General features: G+C 43.4%; 1 protein-coding gene across 5 annotated transcripts in view; it reads left to right on the top strand.

Annotated features, from left to right (window-relative positions):
* The first annotated feature begins 4,264 nt into the window (after positions 1 to 4,264).
* The window catches only part of SNX19 (sorting nexin 19), a 60,232-nt gene continuing 37,923 nt past the window's right edge, over positions 4,265 to 26,573 (top strand). For 3 of the 5 annotated variants that reach the window (XR_012381558.1, XM_025893479.2, XM_025893475.2), the window contains exons 1-8: positions 4,265 to 6,435; positions 8,863 to 9,001; positions 10,029 to 10,129; positions 10,238 to 10,357; positions 12,221 to 12,351; positions 13,614 to 13,707; positions 14,205 to 14,385; positions 17,315 to 17,444. Coding sequence is in view for 4 of the 5 variants with exons in the window: in XM_025893479.2 (XP_025749264.1) it covers positions 4,732 to 6,435; positions 8,863 to 9,001; positions 10,029 to 10,129; positions 10,238 to 10,357; positions 12,221 to 12,351; positions 13,614 to 13,707; positions 14,205 to 14,385; positions 17,315 to 17,444 (2,600 nt within the window). In the remaining variant the exon portion in view is untranslated. The other 2 variants (XM_073903989.1, XM_073903990.1) reach the window with 2 other exon arrangements.

Genomic DNA, 26,573 nt, shown 5'->3' with positions numbered 1-26,573 from the left:
AGGTTATATAAGTGGGCCCTAATCCTATAGGAGCGGTGTCTTTAAAAGAGAGAGACACACCAGGGAGGCCCACACACAAGGAAAGACCATGTGAAGACACAGCAAGAAGGCAGCCATCTGCAAGCCAATGAGAGAGGCTTCAGGAGAAACCAACCCTACCAATATCTTAATCTTGGACTTTCAACCTCTAGAACTGTGAGAAAATAAATTTCTTTTGTTTAAACTACCCAGTCTGCAGTTTTATTATAAGAGTTCTAGCAAACTGATACAGAAGCTTTCTCAGTGTTCCTCATGTTTTCCTTATTCCTAGAATGACGTGTTCCTCTTGTCTTCATGAGAAATTTAACCCATCCTTTAAGGCTAACTCGATTGTCACCTCTTCTGTGAAATTTTTCCAAATTCTGTGTTCCTGTATTTGACATTTTTCTTTTATAGCACTTTTAATATTGTGTCAGTGCCTGTCTCTTGTACAAGACTGTGAATCCTTTAAGAAGATCAGCCATACAAAGTTCATATTTGAATTCCCAATACCTAGTTTAAATGCTTGTTGGATGAATGGATGAATGGGTATATGAATGGATGAATGAATGAGTACAAGAGTTGCAATTTCCCCTTAAGGCGCCCCACTCCCTGTTGCCCTCTGGTGGCTATTTATTCTACAACACTGTATCTTAGGCAGTTCATGGATTCTTCCAGGTAACTTGTTTTCCAATTTATGAAAACTTCCCCCCTCATATTTTGGTATTACCACAATCTACTCTTCTTGTTACATCATCCATCAACTTCTGATCATCCTCCTCATTTTTTGAGAACTTTTGTACCAAGACCCTAGTCTTCACTACACTAACATCAGTGACTTCCAATGACATATAGATCATCCTTCTCAAAAACAGATTCAAAATTTCTTCCTCAGCCCTAACATGTTATCTACATCTTACTTCAGGAACTCATTACTTGGCCACACCCAGACTTCATCGTCACAAAAAAGATTTTCACATCTGGATATTTTGGCTCTGTAGTAAGTTGAATAACAACCCCCAAAGATGTCCACATTCTAATCCCCAGAACCTGCGACCATGTTACCTTTTATGGCAAAAGAACCTTTGCAGATGTGATTAACTTAAGCAACTTGAGATCAGAAGACAACCTTGGGTTATCTGGGAGGGCTCAATATAATCAGAAGGGTCTTTATAAGAAACAGGCAGAAGGGTCAGAATGAGAGAAATGACAACAGAAGCAGAAGTCAATGTAATGTGAGGCCATGAGAATTAGAAGGCAGGCAGTCTCTCAAAGCTGGAAAGGGCAAGAAAGCAGGCTTTCCCTTAGAGCCTCCAGAAAGAACACATCCCCGCCAACTGGGTTTATATTTATGACTTTTAGAACTGTGAGAGAAAAAAAAAACCTATGTTGCTGTACCCACTAAGTTTATGGTAATTTGATAGAGCAGCAATAGGAAACCACCAAAGGACCAATCTCTAGCCACAGGCTTTTGTTCTTCTGGCTCACTCAGTCTCTTTCAGTACAACTAACCCTATCCTCACAATTGATGTTCTCTCTCTGGCTACATTTCCTTTCCTAGACACATAGACACAATGATTTTAAATGCTAACATCTCTCTTCTCAAGACATCAAGGTCCTAACCTGAGCTAGGTCCTCAGTCTCTCTTTATTCTTTCTATGACCTTCAGGAGCTCCTTCTTTTTCTCAAAGCAATAGTTCTAAACCAAGTCACCTGCCCCATCACTACTTCTCTCTTTAGTAAGTTACCTTGACTTCTATTTTTGAGATAAAACTGAGGTGTGCCATGAGCTGCCTCCAGCATGCCCCCTTGCTGCAGTCCCCCCAGCTCTCACTGTCCCTGCTTATTTCTCTCTGCTGCCTCTGCCTTACAGACCTTCCCTCTCTCTTCCCTTTGGTCTCTTCTATCCTCCATTCACCTAAAGTAACTTACTTACTTCTTTATCTTTTCCCAACATTTTCCAACTTTCTATGAAGACTTTGTTGACACCACCCAATTCCCTGGTTGACCACCCTTCCTTCGTGTTCCCATTTTATTATACATACTTCTACTGCAACTGTCATACCACACATGATAATGTTTTGTGTCTTTCTCCGTAACTAGACTGAGAGTCCCTGGAGGTGAATTACTGTGTATTATTTGTCTTGTTATCTCCAAGTACTTTGAGCACTTTGCCTGTAATGTTCTAAGAAATGGTAAGAAGGAAAGTAGAAAGGACCTAGTGAGATGGTGAGTGATGTGGCCAGACAGCAAGCCTCCTCCCACCACAGGTACACGCCGTCACCACCATCAAACATCAGTCGTGCCTTTCACCTCCTCCCTGTGATAAATCTGTCTCGAGACTAAGGCTGGTCCCACATCTCTAGGCAGAAACTCATTCCAGTCAAAATGACAAGTGCACTGCCATGTTCATCTGAGAGTCCTATTTCATCAAATCCGCTTCAGAATCAGGAAGGCACTCTTGGCTACCTCCGTACTCCAGACCATCTGGTCAGGTGGCACAGCGCCCACTTACAAGGTCAGTTTCTTACTGCCCTGAACACTCCAGTTTATGCTGCAGAGTAAACTTTCTCTCTGAACTATCACAGGAAAATCTTCAGAATCACATTAGTCTCTCTCTCATCCACTTCTTTTAGTTCTTGGCTGAGTGGCAGGGATATTTCTCCAGAGCATCATTGTGATCTAACTGTCCCTCTAACTGAGGACAATGAAATGGTCTGGGAGGACAAAGGGGGCAGCAACCACTTCTTATATTCCTTTTTTGTGGAATGGAGAGCAGCAGTGAAGTAGCCTCTGCCATGGAAACACTGGACCACATTCTGGGTTCTCAAGGATGTGTCCAGTCAGCTTCATGGACATTCTGATCCTAAGTCAAACTGTTTGTATTAGAATTGACAGGCATTAACTATGCTTCACATCTAAATGATGGTTCCTTTTGTGTTCGAAAGAGATCGTTGCCCCAACAGTAGAAATGAGAGAAGCCACAATATGTTTGCTTCTTGTTGGCACATTTTTGGTTGGAGTTTGCCTGCAGATTCCCCTAACATCTGGGAACTAATGCTATAATGATGCAGCCTGCTAACATCATAGAGAAAGCTGAAGATGAGCAATCGTAAATAACTATACAAATGATATACATCCTGTGCCAAAACAAAAAGGATAGCCACATTGGAGGCAGAGCTCCTAGGGACCAAGATGGGGAGGAAACCTGGCTTCACATGACACCGACACACTCTTACACATGGTCCGCTCTACTGTCAGGCATTCAATTTTCCTGTAGGTAAATCTGTCTGGGTAGATTTCAAAGCAAATATATTTGAGGATTGTCTGAAAATGCATCTATACCTCTGCCTTCTTTTCCTATATATTTGGGAAAAAGGGGGAAGACGACATGGAGCGGGTTAGGAACCAACTCTCACCCTTGAAGATCCAACATAAAGGCTACCTTCTCTGTGAGGTTCCCTCTAAACCACTGCAACCCCCAGTGATCTGTCCTTCCCCTGAATACCTATAAGATTTTGCATTTTACTCTGTACCATACTGACTTGCATTATTAGTTATCCATTCATGATTCAAGAACTTGTCTCCCCAATAGGCTGCCAGGTCCTTGAGGACAAGGACTGCTCTATTCGTCCACAGTACCTATTCACAGTGTTTGAATACAGCAGATGCTCAAAATATTTGATTGCTTGGGTAATGCCACCAGCAAATAACCCCCAAATCACAAACATGATTTTGTTGCACAGTATATGAAATTTAAGGAATAAATCTATCTCTGTATTAAGATTGTACGCCTCGTGTTCTGCAATTCCTGAGAACAAGGTACGTGAGCTATGTATTGGGGATTGCACGGGGGCGCCAGAGGAAGCGGGGTAAATTGTTAAAGTGTATCGGGCCAATGAAAAAAATGCCTACATGGGATTAAAACAAACTGGATTACTGAGAGTTTGCCTAAGCAGTAAGAAATGTTGGACGACTCCATTTAATAATTAAAGCTAGAAGTCTCAGTCTTCGAGTGTTACTGCCTACACGGCCGCTCTCTGCTCCACACCCCTGTGGGAACTTTGCCCCACCCTTCAGCACGGGTTCTGCAAACCCAGTTTCTGAGACCACTTTCCGCTGGTGCTGTCACGGCTGTTCCTCGCCACCAGGGGGAGCAGCGCGCAGCGCAGCGCCGCGCCTCTGGGCGCGCGGCCGCTCTCCCAACATGCCCCGTTCCGCCGCCGTCGACCCGGAAGTCGTCGCCGGCGGCTGCCGGCCGGCAGCCGTGACAAAAGCTGGGCTGCTGGTGGCAGTCGCCCGGGGACTCCGAGGGCGGCGGCGAAGACACCGTTGTGACCCCCGCACATCGGGACTCGGTTTGGGCGCGCCCCGCAGCGGTGTATGACCCGGTGTTCGGCGTCTGTAAGTGTTGGGTGACAGGCGCCGTAGGCCCTGCCCCGCCCTCCCCAGGCAGCGCGGAGGCTCTCCGACCTCCGTTATGAAGGCTGCGGAGTCTCGGCTGGAACGGGCTGGAGCGAGGGGGAGAAGCAGTACCGCCCCTGTCGCTTTGCAGTGCCTGTAGGACGCCGAGGGCCCAGAGCTCCGCCCGGGGCCCTGAATAGCACGCCAGATAGCCTTGTCTCCGTACACAGTTAACGTCTCATTCCCGACCTCAAGTGAAGTAGAAAGAGGGTGATCGATCGTCGGAGTAGCCATCTGCCCCTTTTAGCCATGAAGGCAGAGACAGTGTCCTCGTTACAAGAGGCTCCAGCTGAGTCCAGCTGGAGCCTCAGTAACCTGCTGAGCAGCCGGAAGCTGATGGCTGTGGGGATCGTGCTCGGCTGGCTCCTGGTCATCCACTTTCTGGTCAACGTGTGGCTCCTATGCCTTCTGTCTGCATTGCTAGCGGTGCTGGGAGGATGGCTGGGCTCAAACGCCATTGTGGGGGCTTCAGGTCGACTGCACCTGGAACGTTTCATCCCAGTGGCCACCTGCCCTCCAAACCCTGAGGCAGAGAGGCAACTGGAACTGGAGATCGACCGCACCATCCAGATGATTATTCGGGACTTTGTGTCGTCCTGGTATCGCTCAGTGAGCCAGGAGCCAGCCTTTGAGGAAGAAATGGAGGCCGCCATGAGAGGGTTGGTCCAGGAGCTCCGGAGGAGGATGGGCATGGTGGACAGTCATGCGCTGGTCCAGAGAGTTCTGACTCTCTGCGGTTGTCACCTGCAGAGCTATATTCAGGCGAAGGAAGCCCTGGCTGGGAAGCAGAGTGGTACAGTTGAGCCCTCCCAGCTCTGGGAGGCTTACTGCCGAGCTGCTGCCCCACATCCTGCTGTGCAAAGCGCCAGCACTGAGGTCGCTTATACACGTGGCATTGTAAATTTATTGCTTCAAGGACTAGTGCCAAAGCCCCACTTGGAGACCCGGACCGGTCGCCATGTAGTGGTGGAACTCATTACTTGCAATGTAATCTTACCACTGATTAGCAAGCTGTCAGATCCTGACTGGATCCACCTTGTACTTGTGGGCATCTTTTCCAAGGCTAGAAATAATCCGACAGCAGTGGTTAAACCAACTTCCCCAGCCAGTGCCCTGGAAAAGCCCTCATTGCCCACATCTCTGCCACTGATTGTTGAGGTACAGAGCCTGCCAGAAGTGAGAGCCCCTTCTCCAGCAGCAGCGCCAGTGCTACTGAACTGTAATGAGCCAGAAGGGCCTTCCCATCACTCCCCAGAAGTTGAAGAAGGCCATGAAGCAATAGAGGGAGAATTGGGTGGAGTCCCGGAAGAAAGAAAAGTAGGAAACAACTCATCTCATTTCCTACAGCCAGATATTCGAGGCCCTTTGTTCTTATGTGAAGACACAGAGCTGGAGTCTCCATTGTCTGAACTGAGCAAGGAAACCATCATGCTCATGACTCCAGGCAACTTCCTCTCTGACAGGATCCAGGATGCCCTGTGTACCCTGGAGGGTCCCCAGTCTCTGGAGTCTAAGGATGTTGAGGGATCCGAAGGAATTGAAGGAGCAGAGGCCGAGCTGGGTCCAGGAACAGAAACAGAGACAGGGCTGCTGGTCTCCATGCTGACTTCCTGCCCAGAGATCCACATTGACACAGCAGACAAGGAAGTAGAGCAACGAGATGTCACCTCTCTTACAGCTTTGCTGACAGATCCAGGAAGGACCTGCCCCCCACGACCCTCATGCTTAGAGAAGGCTCTCCCCAATGGTGTGAGCTCCGTAGATCCTAATCTGCCACAGGTTCTGCTTTCCTCCTCTCCAAGTGGTCCTCTCAGCTCAGCCACCTTCAGCTTTGGGCCCCTGACCAGTCCAGATGGCCCAGTTGTCATCCAGAACCTTCGTATCACTGGTACCATTACTGCTCGAGAGCACAGTGGCACTGGATTCCACCCATACACACTCTACACGGTGAAGGTAATAGGATTAGAATACGGTCACCCACTCTGGGCTGGGAATGGGTTTGGAAAGCAGAGTCAATGAAGCTAGTATTCTAAGGGAGAGAGGCTACTCTTCATTTACTGTATTTAATTTGACAAGAATCCATATGTGAATGGTCTGAAGATCATTTGTAAAGCAGAGTTGGCTTCTGTTTAGAATCTATGCAAACAATCCTAGAATCTCAGGGTTCTTAGGATACTGAGGGTCATATTTTTCAGTGGTTCCCAATATAGAGTCTTGTCCAGAAATTCTCTTACCAAACTTCCCTGTTAATTTCTTTCCTTTCTTAATTACTAGTGTCTTCTGTACTTTGTTTAGGAAGGAAGTTTATTTACATGTATATGTAAATATACATATTTACATATATATATATACCCCCACACACACATATATATTATATCTCAGAAGGTACCAGGTTTCTAATTCCTAGAGTTGTTTAAGCACAGAAGTTGGAACTACTTGGCAGAGACGATAAGGAGGTATCATATGTATCATCATGTATCAGATGGTGAGTTCAGTTACAGCAGCAGCTCCCTAAAACTGGCTTTAGGATAGACTGCCTCCCAAGAGGGAGGGATTTTTGTAAATTCTCACTCAGATCTATCAGAGCCTATCAGAATGTATAGAATCTATAGATTATAGAAATCTTTCTTTCCTTGATGAAATCACTGCTAAGGTGAAACTTTTTTTTTTTTTTTTTTTTTATTATGTTAAGTTGATAAACTTAAGCTTGTAATTCAGAAGAACATCTGGTTATCCTAAGGTGTATATAAAGCATGAAAATTTGAGGCATATTTGAAAATAAAATAAAAAGGTTAAATAAGCAGTGAGAATGTTCCCTTAACAGCCCAAGTGATTTTTGAGGTGCAGCCAGGTTTGGGAATGTATGAGTATTGATTAGTGTCTCTTAGGGAGCAGAATATTCCACAGAAACTCCCAGGTGCCCCAAGTTTGAGAGCCCCACCCTGAATTCTATCTGTGTCTCTTACCTAGGCCTTTCCTTCTCAGTGCTGGTCTGAGGGACTACTACTTTCCTCATGTCAGTTCATAATGAATACTTCTCTCTGGCTCTAGAAAATTTTAAGACAGCCTTAAGGCTCACCAACAAAGAGATCATTTTTTCCATCACTTGCCCCACAGTATAATACCTCCTCCAGACAATAATGGTAACCTACCCCTAATGAGAACAAGTACATACATAGTTCTTGCACATCATTTCATTATATCTTAACTACTCTGTCAAAAAGTATACCCTGTACTGAGTTGCAGCTTTCATGCTGTTCAGGGTGTTTGCTCTGCGGGAACATTCAGTACAAGTTATCTTTTCCCACATACTGGCCCTCCACGCATATGAAGACAGCAAACTTTGACCCCTTACAACATCTCCAGTCTTCATGTGACTTCCAATCATACAGATGATATGTGCTTAGAAAAAAAAATTTCAGCTTAGCTCCAAGAATAATAATTAACCTGCCCAAAGCTAAATAAAAACACATGTTCCTTTAATGCATTCCAGGCAAACATGATTTTATTCATCAGCTGTTTGGGATTATTTGATCTTCCCCCCCCAACTAACATAAATAATCACTGGTCAAGTATAATGGCAAATGGTTATCCTCTTATAACATCCAACCCATAATTTAGGAGTGAAAGAGGTGCTCTTGTGCCTTCTGTTTTATACTCTTTGGGATGTGAAAAATAGTAATATAGCCATTTTAAGATTTATTTCAGAGCGAGAGAGGGAGACAAGCGGGTGGGGCGGGGGGGAGAGAATCCCAAGCAGACCACTCCAAGTGTGGAGCCTGACACAGGGCTCAATCCCATGACCATGAGGTCACAACCTGAGCCAAAGCCAACAGTCAGACACTTAACCGACTGTGCCACCCAGGAGCCCTATAGCCATTTTTATAAGTAAAGAAAGTGTTTGCAGGAGGGAGTTTTGAGGTAGAAGGAGAGAATGGAGAACAGCAAAACTCATTGCTCTTTCTGGGCCACATATGTTGGGAAACACATCTCATTCCTTAATTCAGCAGCCCTGGGAATTTGAGTTATTCATTAACACTCAGAGCAGCAATCAGATCTACTAGGTTCGGAAATAGGGGTACCTGGGTGGCTCGGTCAGTTAAGTGTCTGCCTTTGGCTCAGGTCATGATCCCAGGGTCCTGGGATCAAGCCCCACATCGGGCTCCCTACTCAGCGGGAGCCTGCTTCTCTCTCTCTCCCTCTGCCTGCCACTCTGCCTACTTGTGCGCGCGCGCGCTCTCTCTCTCTCTCTCTCTCTGTTAAATAAGTTTAAAAAGAGAAAAGAAACAGAATAGGAACGTCTCCCTCCCTTTACCTCTACTCTGCTCCTACTGTGTGGCCATTGAGCTGATGCCCTAAACAAATGTGTTCATTCAACAGTATGAGACGGCCCTGGATGGTGAGAACAGCAGTGGCCTGCAGCAGGTGGCCTACCACACTGTGAATCGCCGCTACCGCGAGTTCCTCAATCTGCAGACGCGTCTGGAAGAGAAATCAGATCTCCGAAAGTTCATAAAAAGTCAGGAGTTTCCCCAGCCCACTTTACACGTGTATCTCCCTGATATGAGAGGCTGGAGGCCTACTATTTGTGGGGAAGGATGGAGGAGGAGAACACAGCATCAAGGGGCCCGTGTTCCCCCACTTTGCTTTCAGATGTTTTGGGTTTTAGTGCTGGCTAGCACTGATCACATTCTTTCTGAGGCACTTCTTTGCCACTTAATGCTTTGTTCTGGGGCCCATCTAGTTTAAGCTTAAGAAACTTTAAGAAACTTCACATTTCTACCTGTGTCTGTGAGGTAGCATGAGGAGTTAAATCAACTTTTCCACATACATACAGAGATGAATTGTTCTTAAAATAGTAGCCAGAAATGCTTGCTATCCTTCCTTTAACAACCAGGCTTTTTGGGTGTTTGCTATTTGATACCCATAGGGCACAGGAACAGTAAGAAAATGGAATAAAATTTAGCTCTAAAAATAAGCTAGTAAGCAGCTGCTTTGTTTAAAAAAACCAAAAAACAACAACTGATGATCACCCAAATAAACCTTTTAATGAGTTTAGGCCTAAGTTGTGGATTTCAGTTATGCATTTTCTTTCTTAATAACAATAGTTACTACTGAACCAAGCTTGAAAAGTATGCCAGGTACTCTTCTAAGTACTTTACACATATTAGCTCATTTAATTCTCCTAAGAGCTTATGAGATAGAGAACTATCATTATCCCCACTTTACAGAGAAAAAAGTCAAAGAAGAATTAGGCATTCTTATAGTAGGGATTGGAGCAAAAATTTAAATTCAGGCACCTAGACTTCAGAGCCCTCATTTGTAACTACTGTAGCATATGGCCTCCTATACCTTAGCGTGAACACTGATAATGAGAGTAGACTGCATGTACTATATCCTTGGGGTATATTTGGAACTCCTGAAATAAAAAATCTCAGGAATATATGCAACAGTTCTGTTTTCTTTACATATATGATGTATTTTATATGGAATATCTCTCAGTGAATGTTAAGTGAATGAGTTTGTGTTTTTTTTGTTTTTTTAAGATGTGAAGGGTCCTAAAAAGCTCTTTCCGGACCTTCCATTTGGAAACATGGATAGTGACAGAGTAGAAGCCCGGAAGAGCCTCCTGGAATCCTTCCTAAAGGTCAGCGTCCTTCTGTTTCGGCTGTGCTCTCATTCTAATTATCAGATACCCAAGCCAAGTTGAAGAGACTTGAATTTCTCTTTGAAATCCTTCTTGTGTCTTTTGCAGCAACTCTGTGCCATTCCGGAGATCGCCAACAGTGAGGAGATGCAGGAGTTCCTTGCTTTGAACACAGATGCTCGTATTGCCTTTGTCAAGAAACCATTCATGGTGTCCAGAATAGACAAGGTACCAGCAGGGCCACTGTGTGCACTCAGCTTTAGTTTCTCACCAGAGTGTAGGTAGTGACTGAAAAATAAAGGAGGTAGCGGGTACAGAGAGAAAGCAGAGAGGAGTCCATAGAACGTGGACTAGAATTTTTAAGACCTGTTGCAAATATTGGTTGGACCATCACCTTGCTGAATTACAGTGAGCAACTATGACGCTATATGTGTACACATATCTCCTAGGGGATATTATGACATTGTTATTCTAGCAGCGGAAGGTAAGGATAGATCTGTACCTCCATAGATCCATGGGGGCAGGAAAGTTTCTCCTGGAGATAAAGATCATTCCTGGTGCTGGTCACTTAGGAAAAAGAGCCCCAAGATAGGACATTAAGCTTGATTTAGACTGGTGTAGTGTTCTCTGCTGGAGAACAGAGCATGGAAAGAATTACACTTTTTTTGAGAGGGTATCTCAGAACCTTTGGAGATGGTAGGCGAAGGACATTTGTGCAACACATATCCTGTAAGCAGTGATTACCAGCTGATTTTAGAGTCTCCAGGGCACAAGTCTGCAGTTTATGTTTATCCAAAGATGGCATATGTTTTAAAAGGTTAGAAAACACTGACTCATTGGCAGAAGGCTGGCCTCTCTCTAGACTTCAGAGGATACAGTGAAAAAGTGGCATTTCATGTGGTAGGAATTAGGAGACATGCACTGCTGTGAGGAAAAAGCTGCAAACTGGAAAGGGATGAATGAGGTAGAATCCCCAGAATTCCATGCAGATGTGTCCATCCACACAGATGTGTTCACTTGCTGACTCACCAGCCGCTTACTGCTTGCCTGGTCAAGTATGAGCTTGACCATGAACAAGACTAGCTGCTGGTGATACAGCAGTGAACAGAGCAGATAAGGACCCTCCCCACAGACGACAATTTTGTGAGCCTTGAGGGCAAGTTATATTTTCTAAGTTGCGTTGTCTATCCGTGCGGTCCTCTGTGTTCTCTCCCTGGTTTGCTGTCCCCTCCTGTCATCTTTCTCTGACACTTCAGCCCTGTCTCAGCTGTGCCATAGCTGTACCCCTGGTGGAGGATGAATACAGGCATGAAGTAAGGAAGGCGTGATGCTACTCTGAGCCGGCACTGTTAAGTAGCAAGGAGCACCAAAAGACAAGATTTCTTTTCATTTCTTTGGTATTTTAGGGTTTCATTTGTACATTTTATATGTACATTTTATTTTATGTCTATATGCCATTTTTCCATTCTGAGAAATACAACTCTTCAGGGAGGATTGTTTTATTTGGTCTTTATGAGTAGTTTATATCAAATTCAGATTCCTAAATTTTGACATGAGTGATTTTTGTTACTCTTTCTGTAAAGAAGAGAAATTGTTTGGATTAACTGGAAAAACCAGTTCTTTACTCTGTGAATTTTCTCTGAACATGTTAATATTATATATGCTTCTAGAAGGTATTTCTGATTTGATAATCTTTACTCTTTCTCTTTGCCATATCACTTCCATTTATTCAGATCTTGGTGAAAGTATTATTGATTTGGAAATTAAAAATCCTTCTTTCATATATAAGGAAAGAAATTGAAAAATGAAAAGTATTTCACCAGCCTGCAGAACTCCCAGCTTTTTATTTATCTCACTGTTTTGGTTTCTTTTCCCATGGCATTGTTTGTCTTAACTGTGAGGAAGCAGATTTTTATGGCCATTGAGGAAAGGGGGGATAGTTGCCAGTAAATCTGCCTGGTATCTGACTATGCTGATGAAAAGGCTCCACTAGCTAGCCTAGCTATCTGCTCATCTTCATTGCATAAAGCACCGTGAGACAACTGCTCATTTGGTGGTTTCTGTCTGACCCTGCACCTCTGACCCCTGCAGATGGTGGTAAGTGCTATCGTGGACACCTTGAAGACAGCATTTCCTCGCTCCGAACCCCAGAGCCCCACAGAAGAGCTGAGTGAGGCCGAGACAGAAAGCAAGCCCCAGGCAGAAGGCAAGAAGCCTAGCAAGTGAGAAGCCCTTCAGTCACCTGGGGACCCTTTCCAGTTCTCAGGGTGATTGCCAGTCCTGAGCCAAAGCCTATCCCCACTCTCCAGCCCTAGGAGAGAGGAGATGGGTCATACATACCAGTTTTTATACAAAGCCAGACCTACACTCCTCAACCCTCAACCCAAAGGAGCCTGAGATCCAGCATAGGCCTCCCTGCTGAATGTTTGTCTTGCCATGGGAACCCAGAACTTAAACTGACCAGGGAGTTTTGACTAGAAGGAAAACTGTAGAATATGGATATTCTCCTTTTCTATTTTCCTGGAAAATTGAGGTGTTTCTTTCCTATTAAGAATTAAGGCTTATAACTGATCTCTGTTTGTCATCATTTCTGGAAATCTTAGCTCAGAAGATGCACGTACTAGCAATAAACAGGAAAAAGCCAGAATAAACATGTGTAGGGCCTATTTTAGGCTATTCTGTCCTGCACTAGAGTCCCACATACACCCTTTCAAAGCCAACATGTGGAAGGGAAGGGCACCACACTTAACCCTTACTGTAAACTTCATATCTGTATCTGGACCATTATGAAGAGAAAGAGTGAGTGAGAGAGAGTGTGTGCGTGTGCATGTGTGTGTGTGTGTGTGTATGTGTGTGGGGAGGGTGGAGAGTTTGTATGTTTGTGTCTGTATGTCTGACTGTCTTTGTCTCTGTGTTCATGTCTCATGGACCAGCAATAAAACAATTTTTAGCCTTTTTTCACTGAGCCCATATTTTGAAGGGTGACCATGATATCTGTGCTTATAAGAGCCTTGAACATGAGGTTAGCACTTGTGGTCCCTTCCCTACTTTTATTTGGAACACTAGGAGAATAAGTGGATGTATGAAAAGGGTACTAACAACAACAAAAACCTTGGTTTATGTCACTTGTCAATTTAATCTCCAACATATTTTTAATGAGTATGTAGTATATGCTCACCATTCTTCTAACTTATGGGAATACGACCATGATAGACTGGTCCCTGTTTTACATTAACAAAAGCCCTTTCTCAAATGCATCGTGGACAGAGCTTAGCGCAATGGTTGTACTATGTTTTAAGAATTGCCAGAATGTATATCGTTTTGGGAATTTCAGGGCCAGGTCTTTCCTGGCAACTCTGACCACAGTAAACTCCCAAGAATAAGTATGGGTGTTCTTGTTTTAAAGCATTAATACTTGTCAGCCCTTGTTTGGAGATCAAAACCATGAATCACGTTCTGTTTCTGCTCTTTGTGTCAATGCCAGGTCCAGATTGAGGTTCTCCAGTAAGATTGCTCCAGCACTGACTATAACTGAGGCTCCTGAGAAGATTCTCTATTGTCTCCAGGAAGGCAATGTGGTAAGAATTTCCTAGGTAACTCCTGGAATTAATAGCTGGGATGTTGATACTGCAGTTACGGACAATTGAGACATTCTCCAAAGTCAGGAGAGATGTAGGTACCTTGCTAAAGGACTTAACCAGCATCTGGATCTCTAATTTTTATTCTAAAAGTATTTTCTCTTAGTGGTTTCTAATTCCTACCCACTCTGGGCCAGCAGGTTGGCTTCTCAAGGGTCATGGCCTTGGAATAAAGGATGGCAGAATGAGAAGGAAAGCCAGTTCTTGGGAGAGAACAGATGACCCAAATGCATTTGCAGCGAGTGAGAATAAAAAAGACACTGTTTTACTTGCAATTTAGGTAGAAAGTGAAAATTTTCTGAAGGTGGTCACAGAGTCCGTTGGGTTCTATACTCATGATACTGATGCAGGGAAGGAACAGGGAAAAGCTGAAGGGCCTTGGTTAATCTCCTATTTTCTTCATTCTTTATGTGATGTGCCGCTGGCTCTTTCTTCAGGAGTCAGAGATCCTATCCACGTCTGGGATGGAATCCTTTATTGAAAAACAGACAAAGTTATTAGAAATGCAGCCAGCAGAAGCCCCAGAAAAAGATTCTGAACAAATCCCCAAAGATTGTACGGATGGTTACTTGTCAGATGAAGGTGTGCCGGCCCGAGACCTCAGCAACGGTGATCCAGGTACGTGACAAGATCTCAGCTTCCACAGAGAAGGGAGGTAGGATGTGACCGTTGGGAGTTGTTGATGTAATTTCTCTTGTGTTCAGCTAAGCAAGCCATGTGTTAAACACCAGTGTTTGAGTTGCTGTGCCAAGTCCTGGGATACAAAGAAGAATGTGACACAGTCCCCAGAGCTGAGTCAAACAGAGGAGCAGGGCACAAAAATTGGAAGTTCTGGTCCAGCAAAATAAGATCCATGCTTATCGTATCATTATCTCTTTTATGTTATTTTTGCCATGCTTTGGCATTTTTGGACTACTCCCTTTACATACTTTCGTGTCTGTGGTACCCCTTCCCTAGTTTTCTCTCCACCTTTCTTATGGTCCCTTCTCAGTCCCCTTTGTTGGTTCCCTTACTAGCCTTCCAGAACTTTATTTTTGGCTCTCTGTTCTTACTCTGCATACTACCCCTGAGTGATCTCATTTGTACTCTTGATTTTATTTTATTTTTTTTTAAGATTTTATTTATTTATTTGACAGAGACACAGTGAGAGAGGGAACACAAGCAGAGGGAGTGGGAGAGGGAGAAGCAGGCTTCCTGTGGAGCAGGGAGCCTGATGGGGGACTCGATCCCAGGACCCTGGGACTATGACCTGAGCCGAAGGCAGTTGCTTAACGACTGAGCCATCCAGGCGCCCCTGTACTCTTGATTTTAAATCTAACGTGTGCTGACGATGCCTAAATATTGGCTGTCGTATTTCCAGTTGCTTACCGGAAATCTCCACTTAGATATACCGTAGGGCAACTGAAGTACAACATGGAATTCTTCCTTTTCCCTGGATCTTTTCCTTCTGTTTTATTTACTGCCATAGCAAATGACGCCACCCAGTTACCCAACATAGAGCAGGAAGGGAGAAGAGGTGAGGACAGGGAGGTTTGCTTCCCAGAAGAAGTGCAGATGTTTTTTTTTTACAGAGGAAAAAGTGGGAGCCCTGGATATTAGTGTGCTTGTTGAGCTAGAACGTATAAAAAAGTTTTTCAGTTCCACCAAGACTGAGGCTCCCACTGAAAAGAAAAGATCACAAAACCCTGGGTTCAGAAGGGGGGAGAAAAAAAGGCTGATTTCAGCATTGTTTCTCAGGTGCCCTTGAACGACGTCACCTAACCTCTACTGTATGGACCTCAGCTTAACTGTGTGAAAAATGAAGTTCACAACCCCACCTCTTCCCACATATCTCACTGGTTAAGTAAATGAAGTATTAGGACCAAAAAGCGTCAGAGAACTGTAGGAAGTTACAAATAAGAGGAAATGGGTAAAACAGTATAATTCTAGCCAAAGTCAAGCCTGTAAATTTTGAACATCATGTCTCTAAGAGTATAGTTTATGCCTGAGCTTTTCTTCTAGCCCTGAGAAACTCAAAATGCTCACATGGCAGGAAATTTACCATTTTCTTCAGAGGACTCGGTGCCTCTTTTTGCCTTATTTTTTACTGCTATGACTAGCTGTCACCACATGGTGGCAGCTCTAGGTAAACGCTAAACCTGAGAAAATCATAAAATCCACAAGGGTGGCTGATGCTCAGGATGGTGCTGTTTCCCAAGGAATTGAATATCTTGTCTTTGAGCAAATGACTGAAAAGAAAGCATATCAGTTCCCATACCCCCTTGAAAAGCAGCACAGAAAAGATACATATATATTAGATGGGATTAAGAAAAAAGTAGGATTCGGTTCTGGAAGATTCATCTAAATCTGAAGTTACTAAATGTCCTAAAGAACTCTTTAGGGAGGAGAACTTGGGCAAGCTGACCAAGACAATACCCATTTGTCCTAGACTAACAAAATTACTGTTGATGATTAATTATATTAATCACAGCAGTAGCACCAGATTGCTGAGATTCATTCTGGAACATTATGTATTCCTGGGGACATCTCCTGGGAAGCAAATCACAGATGACAAGGGACCCCCTGAATGGGGTTAAAAGAACAGATGCTTCCATCCATAAAGTACATCTGTTCAGGAGCCTTCAGCTTAGCATGGGTGTGAAGTCACTTGTGGTCTTTCCAGTCTTTGAAAGAGGAAAGAAATCAGTCATTGTCATGGCATATTTTACCAAAGGTAGAGTGCTCTTCCTCGAACCGCATGTTCTCTCAAAACCAGACTGAAGCCTTCTGGATCCCAACCCAACAGCTCTGTGTAATGGAGATGCTTTCAAAGCAACTTGTTTACAGGAGAATGAATCCCAAAACTCTCCCCAAATCTGCTGCCCACAACATTTCCATGATGCTTTGTGGAGGCCAGTGGAATATAAAGATGGAAGAGACTGGGCCTTGCCATTTCCAGTTAGTCACTAGTTGGGAGCAGTTACTTGGAACAGAATGTATTTAGTTCCCAGGGGGAAATACAAAAGAAACAGAAACTAGATAGGTAAAATAATTATATGTAAAATCATTTAGAAAGATAAGTATTACTAAGTGACTAAGGAATATAAACAAAGAATTATAAAGAAATACAGAACCTATCACTGAACTTTTTAGATATAAATATCTCTTGATTTAAGTACAGAAGAATTACAGAAATACAAGATGATTGATATAAGGGTGAAGATCCAGTGCACTGAAATACATTCCTCCAGGGAAGAATGAAGGGGAGTAAGTCGGAGGGGGAGACGAACCATGAGAGAAGATGGACTCTGAAAAACAAACTGAGGGTTCTAGAGGGGAAGGGGGTGGGGGGATGGGTTAGCGTGGTGATGGGTATTAAAGAGGGCACATTCTGCGTGGAGCACTGGGTGTCATGTACAAACAATGAATCATGGAACACTACATCAAAAACTAATGATGTAATGTATGGTGATTAACATAACAATAAAAAAATTTAAAAAAAAAAAGAAATACATTCCTCCAGAATGGGTCTCTTCTGAGTTACTTTTGATGCCTTTTCATACCCCAGGAGCAGAGACAGAGCTCGCTGACACAGCCCTAGATCTACTCCTCTTGCTGCTGATGGAGCAGTGGAGATGGCTATGTACAGAAAACATGCAGAAAGTTCTTCATCTTGTGTTTGGGACCCTAGTTCAGAGGTAAGATGGCAGAGTTCTCCATTGTATTAGAGTCTCAAGTTGGATAGGGGTTGAATGTGATGCTGAATTCTGCACTGGAGAGGGAAAGTGTAGAATCCAGGAAACCTGCAGCCATAAGGAAAGACAGAGACTCTGTAATAGGTGCCCAGGGATGAAGACTGCCTGAAGAGTACCAAAAGGCTTGTGTTAATCACCTCATCATCTAAATGGGTCTGCTTCTGTAAGACTTCTGGCGTAATCCACTGAGTTATAGACACTGCCTGTGATCTTAAAACACTTCACCTCAACTCTTCCTGCTCGGGGATCAGTTCTCCACCCAGTTATGCTCCCAAGCCCTATACCTTTCACCTCGGTAAAACGGACATTTCTCTTCACTGACAGTATATATTTACTGTGATGATAAGCAGTGAGACAAGGAGAAAACAGGTCAGTGCTCTGAAAATAAAGATTGTTTTCTCCAAAAGGTATGTAAACATTCACGACTAAAAAAGTACTTACACAGGATGGTAAGGAATAAAAGTATTACTTACACAGGATGGTAAGGAATAAAAGTATACTTCGATATAAAATGTGGACTGTGATCCCAACACCACTTGCGTCTCCTAAAAGGTCTGCATATGGATGGAGTTTTTAGGTGCTAACTTCCTAACCATGAAACTGACACAAACTTTGCTAAATTCAGGATGGCCAGAGACATGGTCTCAGAACCAGATATAGATAGTGCTTGCTTATGTTTTGACCATTCTTGTTTTGATTTCTCTCTTTTGAGACATCCTGGCAGATCCTAAAGTAACAAGCCCAATTCTGACCTCTTCTGTTAGCGTATGTCTCATGATAATAGATCACACCAAGAAGAAAAACTATTTTTAAAAACAGAATTATGTGTCAGTTCTACAAGTAGAAAATCCATTAACAAGGAGCAAGTAAATCTTCCCTCCTACTCTCAGAGTTACTTAAGATTAGGGAAGCTTAAGGAGCTTTAATAATAAAAAGACCTAGTGAAAGAAAAGGATGCACTTTCATATTTGCTGAGCACTCATCATATGCCAGCACTGACCTCTGTGTACATACATTTTCTTGTAGCAGCCAAGTGAGGTAGGTAGCCCCATTTTATAGAAGAAAATAGAGGTTGGCAAGGTCAGCTAGCATACTCAAGGTCATAGTAAATGACACCTGCACTTTGAAGCTAGATGTATATAACTCCAAAGCCAGTGTGCTTTTTCCTACATGTTGTAGCTGACAACTGGTCTCCAACCGAAACCCACATATAAAATGCTGACTAGTCTCCATGCCATTTGACTTTCTCCTTTGTCCCTCCTCCATACTCAACTCTGCCACTAGAGTGCTTTTTCGGAAAAGCAAATATGAACATATAGTCCACACTTAATATCCTTCAGTGGTGCCCTATTGCCTACAAAAGTGATTTTTCCACTGTTTCCCAGAGTTCTAGGGTTCCACAGAGGTGCTTTAGAAGCTAAGGGGAAAACTGAGTGGACAGTGATCTAATCAAAGAAATTTCATTTTGGTCAGTGTAATAGGCTAGGGATCTGGGTAATTTTTTGTTTGAAAAAGGGCTCCACTGTGTTTAAAATACATATTTATTATATTAAAATTTCAGCTCTTTTCTTATGTGACATGGTTTGGTCCCAGCCTTATTTCTGATTCTCCCCCATGCAAACCATTCATCATGATCTGAACACTCAGTGATCTCTCTTCCTTCAGGCCTTTGTTCATTCTCTTATCTCTACCAGAATGGTCTTTCTCTGTTCATTCTTCTACTCATTCTATCTCATGTCTCTCTCGTTCTGTCTCCTTCCCTATGTCCAAAACTCTCCCTCTTCTTGTCTGCTTGGCCTACTGCTAAATATTTTTCAAAAATTAAGCATTAAATGTCATTTATTCTGAAACTTTTTTGTGGTATCCTCTCCCACCTTCCCCCAGAACTAAGGAGCCCTCTTTTCTACTCTCAAAGTTGTGATGATTATACTTATCACAGTGTATTAGAGAAATGATTTTCTTTCCCTAATCCAGTAGTCCTCAAATGGGGGGCAGTTTTCACCCAGGGATATTTGGCAATATCTGGAGATATTTTTGGTTGTCACAACTGCGAAGGGAGGCAGGAAGTTATTTCATCTAGTGGGTAGAGGCCAGGGATGCTGCTGAACATCCTACACTACACAGGACAGCATTCTCCCCACCCCCCCAAACAACAATGAATCATCCTACCCAAAATATCAGTAGTGCAGAGGTTGAGAAACTCTGCCCTAGACTATCAGTTCTTTAAGGAGTAGACCTGGCTATATATCCCCAGCAACTTACACAGGACCCAGGACATAGAAGATGCCATTAAATGTTAGATAAAAGAATAAACATTTCCTTTCTCATTACCTTCATATTTGAAGTAGAGTCTCTCTGTTTTTATTCAGTCACCTGTGAATGTTGCTAACTGAGCCTTCATTTCTTTCTTCCTCTATTAAGTTTCCCCTTGCTGATCTTCCAAATGCTTTCCCAAAACTGGAAGATTCTAAAACTAGCTAGTATGTGATAATTGATTACCCCCTGTCCTTGAAGTCATTTACATGATGAATTGGTTTCAAAACACAAGAAATTATTCAGTAGGAACAGAAAAGTATAGGTGAGTGAGGAGGAATTTTTAAAAGATTAAGATTCAGGTAGGAAGAAGTTTACCTAAAGTTTGAATAACTCAGAATATTAAAGGGCTTGAGCCAGTAGCAGGTAAGGAAAGAGAAACGTATTTGGGAATTACAGGCAGATCATTGAAGAAGTAGTATTTTACATAGTTAGGGTTCTATGGGAAATTAAATACAAGGGAATTTCTGATTGAGAATTCTAAGCCAGATTGCATTTACCTCAGTGGGCGATGATTATAAATTCTCTAGGGATAGGGAAGAGACAAAGATAAAATGGAGTGGGTGGGATGTGCAGAAGTAAATATATTGTGCCCTCTGGTGTGAGCATACTGGTAGACAGTTGTCCAGGCTGTTTGTAGCATTCATCCACTATACCTTGAAATACTCTTACCTATCTGTCCAGCTGGGAAATTGTTTTGGTCTGACTCCTTTATTCACCGGACTGGTCAGTAGGAAGGAAATAGACTCAGTCCCTACTTTTCACATTTTGTACAGTTTCATGGTGTTAAAGCTGAGGGCCTTATCCATGATCATCAAGCTAATGCGTGTTGGAGCCAGAAATCAAACCCAGGTATTCCAAAGCCCAGGTTCTTATCTACACTATATACTACTTGTCTGCTATGATTAATCTCTCTGAGCTTTGGTTTCCTCATCTGGAAAATAAGAATAATAATAGTATGGATCTGTTTAGGTTCATAAAAGGTGCCCAAGTAGATATTACGTCTTAATATTTGCACTTCAGAAAAAGGAAAGAAGGATAAAAAGTATTTTCTTTTTCTAATTGCTCCAGCTAGTGGCCCCAAATTTGCTCTACTTTTATGTCTTCAGGATGACTTTTGTGTCTTCAGGATGCCCCACTCTATATCAGTCTCCTCCCATAGCTACCACTGTCCCTACTATGCCTGTCTGAGTTACACAGAATAGAGCTCCTAAACAATAGAGACTTTGTAAGGCCTTTCAAGGTGACTTTGTGCCAATGGGCTCATTTGTTAAAGCAACAACCAGAGTGTTCCTGTGTCTTACATCGGGAAGCAGACTACCTGCGGTCTCTTTCCAGCACAGACAAGCATAGGTTAAGTACAGAGTTCAGTATTTTTCAGGATTACTGGTGCTCCTGGTTACATGGGTGGGGAGAGTGGCTGGAATCAAGTAGTGCCTTTCCTCATGAAAAGAACTTTGAATCAAGATAAGTTTTAGCCTTCATGTCCCCATCTGTTGACGCTTCCACTAGAACCACGCTTCTAGTTAGCTGGGTACATAGCTGTCAGGTGAATGAAAATGAACAAAACCCACGGGTAGCTCACACCATAAGCAAAATCAGGGAGAGGGCTTACAGCTAAATTTCCCTTGACTTTGCTTTTACTTCTTTTTTTTAATAATGAGGTGGCATCTCTTTGTTAAAGGAGGGAAATTCTGGATGTATTCAGTGAATTTGAATGAAGCTAGTATGACTCTTGTGCAAGAACAGAATACTGTGGCTCTTACTTTTGGAAAACTCTTTGTAACTGTGGTCTGTTATCATAATTTTTTCCAGGCGATGATATTTTATACTTACTCAGTTGTCTAATATCCCTTCCTGTCACAAAGTTCTTACTTATTTCTAACCAAATTTTATCCTTAAGTCCATTTTGTTTTGTGTTAGCTGCAATAGAAATAGGAACACAGCTGGCTGACACCCTTCTCACCCTGAGTCTCCACAGACTAGAACTAAGAGTCTTATCCTTCCCTGGTCAAGGCCTTTCATCTTTCCCTAGAAGTCATTCCATCTTTTTAATGATATATAAACATGACCCTCTTCTCAAATATCTTGTGCTGGGTTCACAGTGCTCTTGAAGCTTTTTTACAATAAGAGTCAAGAAGAAACCGTGGCTATCTGGAAAAAGAATCCCAGTTCCCCTTCCAGAGGCATGAAGGATCTGTGGTCTGTGGTCTTGTATCAGCAAGTTCCCCCTGTGTGTGGTAGACATGGAAAAGACAGGGCTTATTTCAGGACTCAAATTGTAGACATTGATCACCTTGTCACCTTCAGGATATTTAGTATCCAGCAAACCTTTGTTGAGAGTTTATTTTGTGCAGACACTGTGCTGAACACACAAGCGTATTGTATCACTTAATCCCCTCAAAAGCCTTGTGAAAGAGGTATCATGATCCCCATTTCAAAGATGAGGAAGCTGAGGCTTACAAAGAATTGTTATTTAGTCCAGATCACAGAGCTAATAAGTATACCACAGGCAGAATTCGAACCCATGTTTGTCTGATTTTCAGCTATAATGACTTTATCTTTCAGGGATTGCCCTGGGATTTGAAGGGATTAAAAACCAACAAATATCTTTGCCTCAGAGTAGTCTACATTCCTCAAGAAGAGATTATCAGTCACTTTGTAAACTCCAAACCACGGTTCTGGGTATGCACATTCACATGTAACACAAAGGGCCCTGCAGCATCCTGAGGTCAGCCCATGTTACTTCTCCCTGGACAGCTTACATTTCTTTTTATTTTTAAAAAGAGGTTCATACAGTGTTACATTCTTGGGCTTTACTTGCTTTGGTAAGCAAATAAGCTGAAATTTGATATCCCCCCAAAGCTACAGCACCTTCCCTGCCACTCCACTTACCATTGCTACTCTGACAAAGAGGTATGGTGTGGTCCCTGCCTGCTTCCTGCTCCGGTGTTGGCCTCTCTCAGACTGTCCCCATGAGGGCTGCCCAGGGAGCACCATGTTTGCTGTGTCTCTGAAACCACAGGGATCGGAGCTGTATCCTTTTGCAGATGACGTGGACTCTCCTTTGAGCTCTGCACTTTAAAGAGAAGGATAGTTGGTATTGGGGCCACTGATAGTTACTGCCGCTTCTCTAGTATCATGAACACACTGCAGCTGGGGCATCAGGGACTGTACAGCCATCTAGATTTGCATTCATCTCCTTAAAATGTCCTAATTTTCCAACCTCCTGCATTATCATCCCCAAAAAGATAAATTCTCCCTTCAGCTTTGTTTACTCTCCTTGCTCCCTTAAAAGACCTATATATGCGTAACTGCCTTGGATGCCAAGAACTCTTGCCAAATCATGAGTGTGCGCTCCCTCACTCTCAAGCTCACTCTCTAGCCTGCAAAAAAAAAGGAGAGTAAATTCAACCTCATGACCCCTCCTTCTAAGCCAAGGTTGGAAGAGCTCTGAGCTAAGCCAGGCTTCATAAATCTCCCTTGATTGTTGGTGTGGAGAGAGTGGGGGAAGGGAGCTCAAGAGAAGTTAGATGTCCAAAAAAGGCATTGTTAAGTCAAAGGGAAGTCTTGGACGCATGCGCGCCTGACCTTGTGTGTCAGCTTCTGTGCTGGGAACATCCAATTATGTAAGAAGGAGCCCTCCTTGTTTGGAACTAGAGACAAAGGGAGGGGCAGAGGAGTGAGGGTAGCAGGCTAAGCCACGGAGTGAATCCAGCTTGTGCAGAATGCTCATGTCTGAAAACAGAAGAAACTTAGCAGTATTCCTGCATGCATCAGAATCAGGGTTAGGAAATTGGACAAGTACTCAGACATGACTAGGTTGGAGGGAAAGAGGAGGAATGTACTGTGCTCCATTGATAGTAGAAGGTTCGGGGCAGGAAGATCCAGCCAAGGTAAGGGGTGAGATTATTATGGAGTCCTGATGGAGAGCAAAGGAATGAGAAGAAGCTGGACTGGTTCCCTGCCTGGATGCCCAGAGCAATGCCATGATAAAAATATGAAGCAGGCTAGCAGTAGAGTACACGAATGCCACGTCCCATGGCTCTGCCCTCCCCATGGCCCCGAAGATGGCATCAGGCTCTGTGTCAAAAGGGCAGCAGACACATTCCTGGCATCTACATCAGGATTTCTTAAAGAGTGAGTGAGTGAGTGTGTGTGTGTGTGTGTGTGCATATGCGTGTGTGTGGGTTGGGGGGCACGTGAGAATGGAATAGCATGGTAAAAAGAGGAAGGAAGAAAAGGTGAAGGTTCTGTAATCTGTGGACAAAGGAGAATAGAAAAGTATGTGAAGTCAGGAATTCTATAGAGATGAAGGAAAAAAGAAAGAATGTGTCAGGTTTAAGGAGTCCAATAAGCAGTGGACCCAGGAGAAAATTAAATGGCAAGCTCTGGACTTTATGCCAGGCCATGAACTCGTTTTCTTAGAAATGCAGTCCCTATAAACCATCTCCCAGGAAAGGTCAGGAGAAGAAGTGTGGCGAGAGGAGGGGACCCTTGCAGAGGGCTGTGTTGCCAGGCACGCGTGTTCGTCTTCCTGAAAGACGGTTAAAAATGGCTGACTACGTCCTCTGCACTAATTCTCCCAGGTCACGCCAGAATCAGAGGAGTTCCTTACCACTTTCTCAATGGGCATGTCTAGAAGCAGATGGATAAAGGGTCTCTCTGACCTTGGTTAGATCTTAAGGGAAACTCCAGGCCTGCCACCAAAGGATACAAGCAAGCGCCCCAGGAAAGGAGCTGACATTTAATACTAACTGTACCAGCTAAGCAGCTTTGTGCTTCATGGACCGATGTGCAGTGCAGTTCTGTGAGATAGACCTATATTTACACATCTTACAAGTGAAGAAGAGGATATTCAGATTAAGCTTCCCAGAATCATAGAGCTAGGAAGTATGAGCCCTAAGATTTCTACTTCAGTCATCCTGGCCTCAAAGCCCATGCAATTTCCTCTACTCTGTATTGCCTCCCCACTCTGCTGGCACAATGCTGGGTTTCTCACCAAGCTGTGCCCACTAGAACTGGCCTCACTTGCAAGTCCCTCTGCCTTATTTGCGTCTAGTCTTTCTTGCTTTCCATCTGACTGGACTCAAGGACACATGCACATTTAGGTAGTATATAAATTGATTTTCATCTACATATTTCTGATTTTTTTCTTAAAACACTCCTGGATCAGAGATTGCATAGTCTCCTTTAGGTATCCCTATTCTGCATCCTGTTCTCAGTGAGAAAAAGATTTTCAGAGTTAAGATTCAGAGTTTCTCAAGGAACATAGATTACAGCTTTTCTCCTTTGCTCCATAAACTTCTCTTTCTTGTAATTCAGTTCTGGCGTCTTGTGGTTTCTTATACCTGATCTCTTTCTATGCAGTTTCTGTAGGAAAATAGCATACTTTTGCAAGAGCCCCAGATACAAACTAAATCTCAAAATTCTTTCAAACCAAGTCTCCAGATTTTCCTGTCAGATTATTTTCTGGCCCTTTATTGACTTGAGTCATTATTGACTCAAGTAGTTTTTAGAGGTCCTGAAAATAATTTTTTGCACTGATGCTTTGCTCACGTTGTATTGTGCTTCCTTGGGAGAAAAGGGACACTGCTTGTCTCATGCCTCTCCCACTAGACCTTGACAAAGGGAAGTTCTCAATTTCTGTAGATTGGGCCAAGAAGGGCCCCAGGAGTGTCTCCTATTATGAGCAGTCTCCCTGTCATATTTCTTAGGTGTCACTTACTCTACACCCACCTTCGGATGAAGATACCATGTCTTTTCTATCCTATACTGACACTTACTACTTGAATACATCTTTAAGGTTGTAATAGATAGGTGGTACCTGATTGCCTGTGCCTGTGTGTTTTTGCACTTCTGCGTGTAAATTCTCATACACTCAGAGAGGCAGAATTGGTTATTGCATCAGTTAAGAATAAAACAGGATCTCATGAGGTATTTAGACCTCAGTACCTTTCTTCAGGTCAAGTTACTGGTACCTCTTGCCCATCTGTAGCTACAAATAGGAACCCAGGACAGTTCTGATTTCAGTATCCTGAGAGCGGGGACTCTGTCTTATTCATCATTCTGTCATAAGCACCTAATCATATACATGGAAGGCACTTAACAAATTTGGTCGAATGAACATCACATGCCATTCCAATCAAATCAAGTCCCTCTGTTTATCACTAGTGAAGATCTCAGAGATTCCTCAGTCATGCTGGGGGACAAGAAACACCAGTGTAAACTGAAGTCTCTGTTATATCCCTCCCGCACAGCTCTTTAAGTGAGCACCTCAAATTCCCAGAGCCATGGTTGAGCCTGAGAAGAGGTTTTTCCTTTGGGCCCTTCAGGCCCTCTCCTATCCTAGCGGCACTCTCCTTTCCAGAAGAACATAGTGTCCTCTCTGCCATGGGCCCCCACTGTGAGGCCCATCTAAGCTGGCCCTCTCTGGAAGCATGTCCCGCTGTTGTGCTTCTCAGCTTCTTTCCTTCCACGCAGGGAAATAAGAATATGGGCTTTGAAGTCAGACAGATCTGAATTCAAATCCTCCTTTGCGTCTTACTATCTGTGTGACTTAGAACAAGTCACTTAACCTCCCTCTGCCTCCATTACTCTCCAAATGGGAATAACAGTGCCCAGCTCATAAAGTTAGTTGGAAGATAAGAGATGATAATGAAAGCCTCTTGAGGCATGCCTGGCACATAGAAGCTCTCAGTAACTGTGAGTTCTCGTTCATCTTTACAAGCTCCATGTTCCACTTCCTTGGGAACTCTA

Source organism: Callorhinus ursinus, unplaced genomic scaffold (assembly GCF_003265705.2).
Source record: "Callorhinus ursinus isolate GAN/ISIS: 27379988/994484 unplaced genomic scaffold, GSC_fseal_2.0 scaffold19, whole genome shotgun sequence".
NCBI classification, from domain to species: Eukaryota; Metazoa; Chordata; class Mammalia; order Carnivora; family Otariidae; genus Callorhinus; species Callorhinus ursinus.
This window is presented reverse-complemented; position numbering and strand designations above follow the sequence as displayed.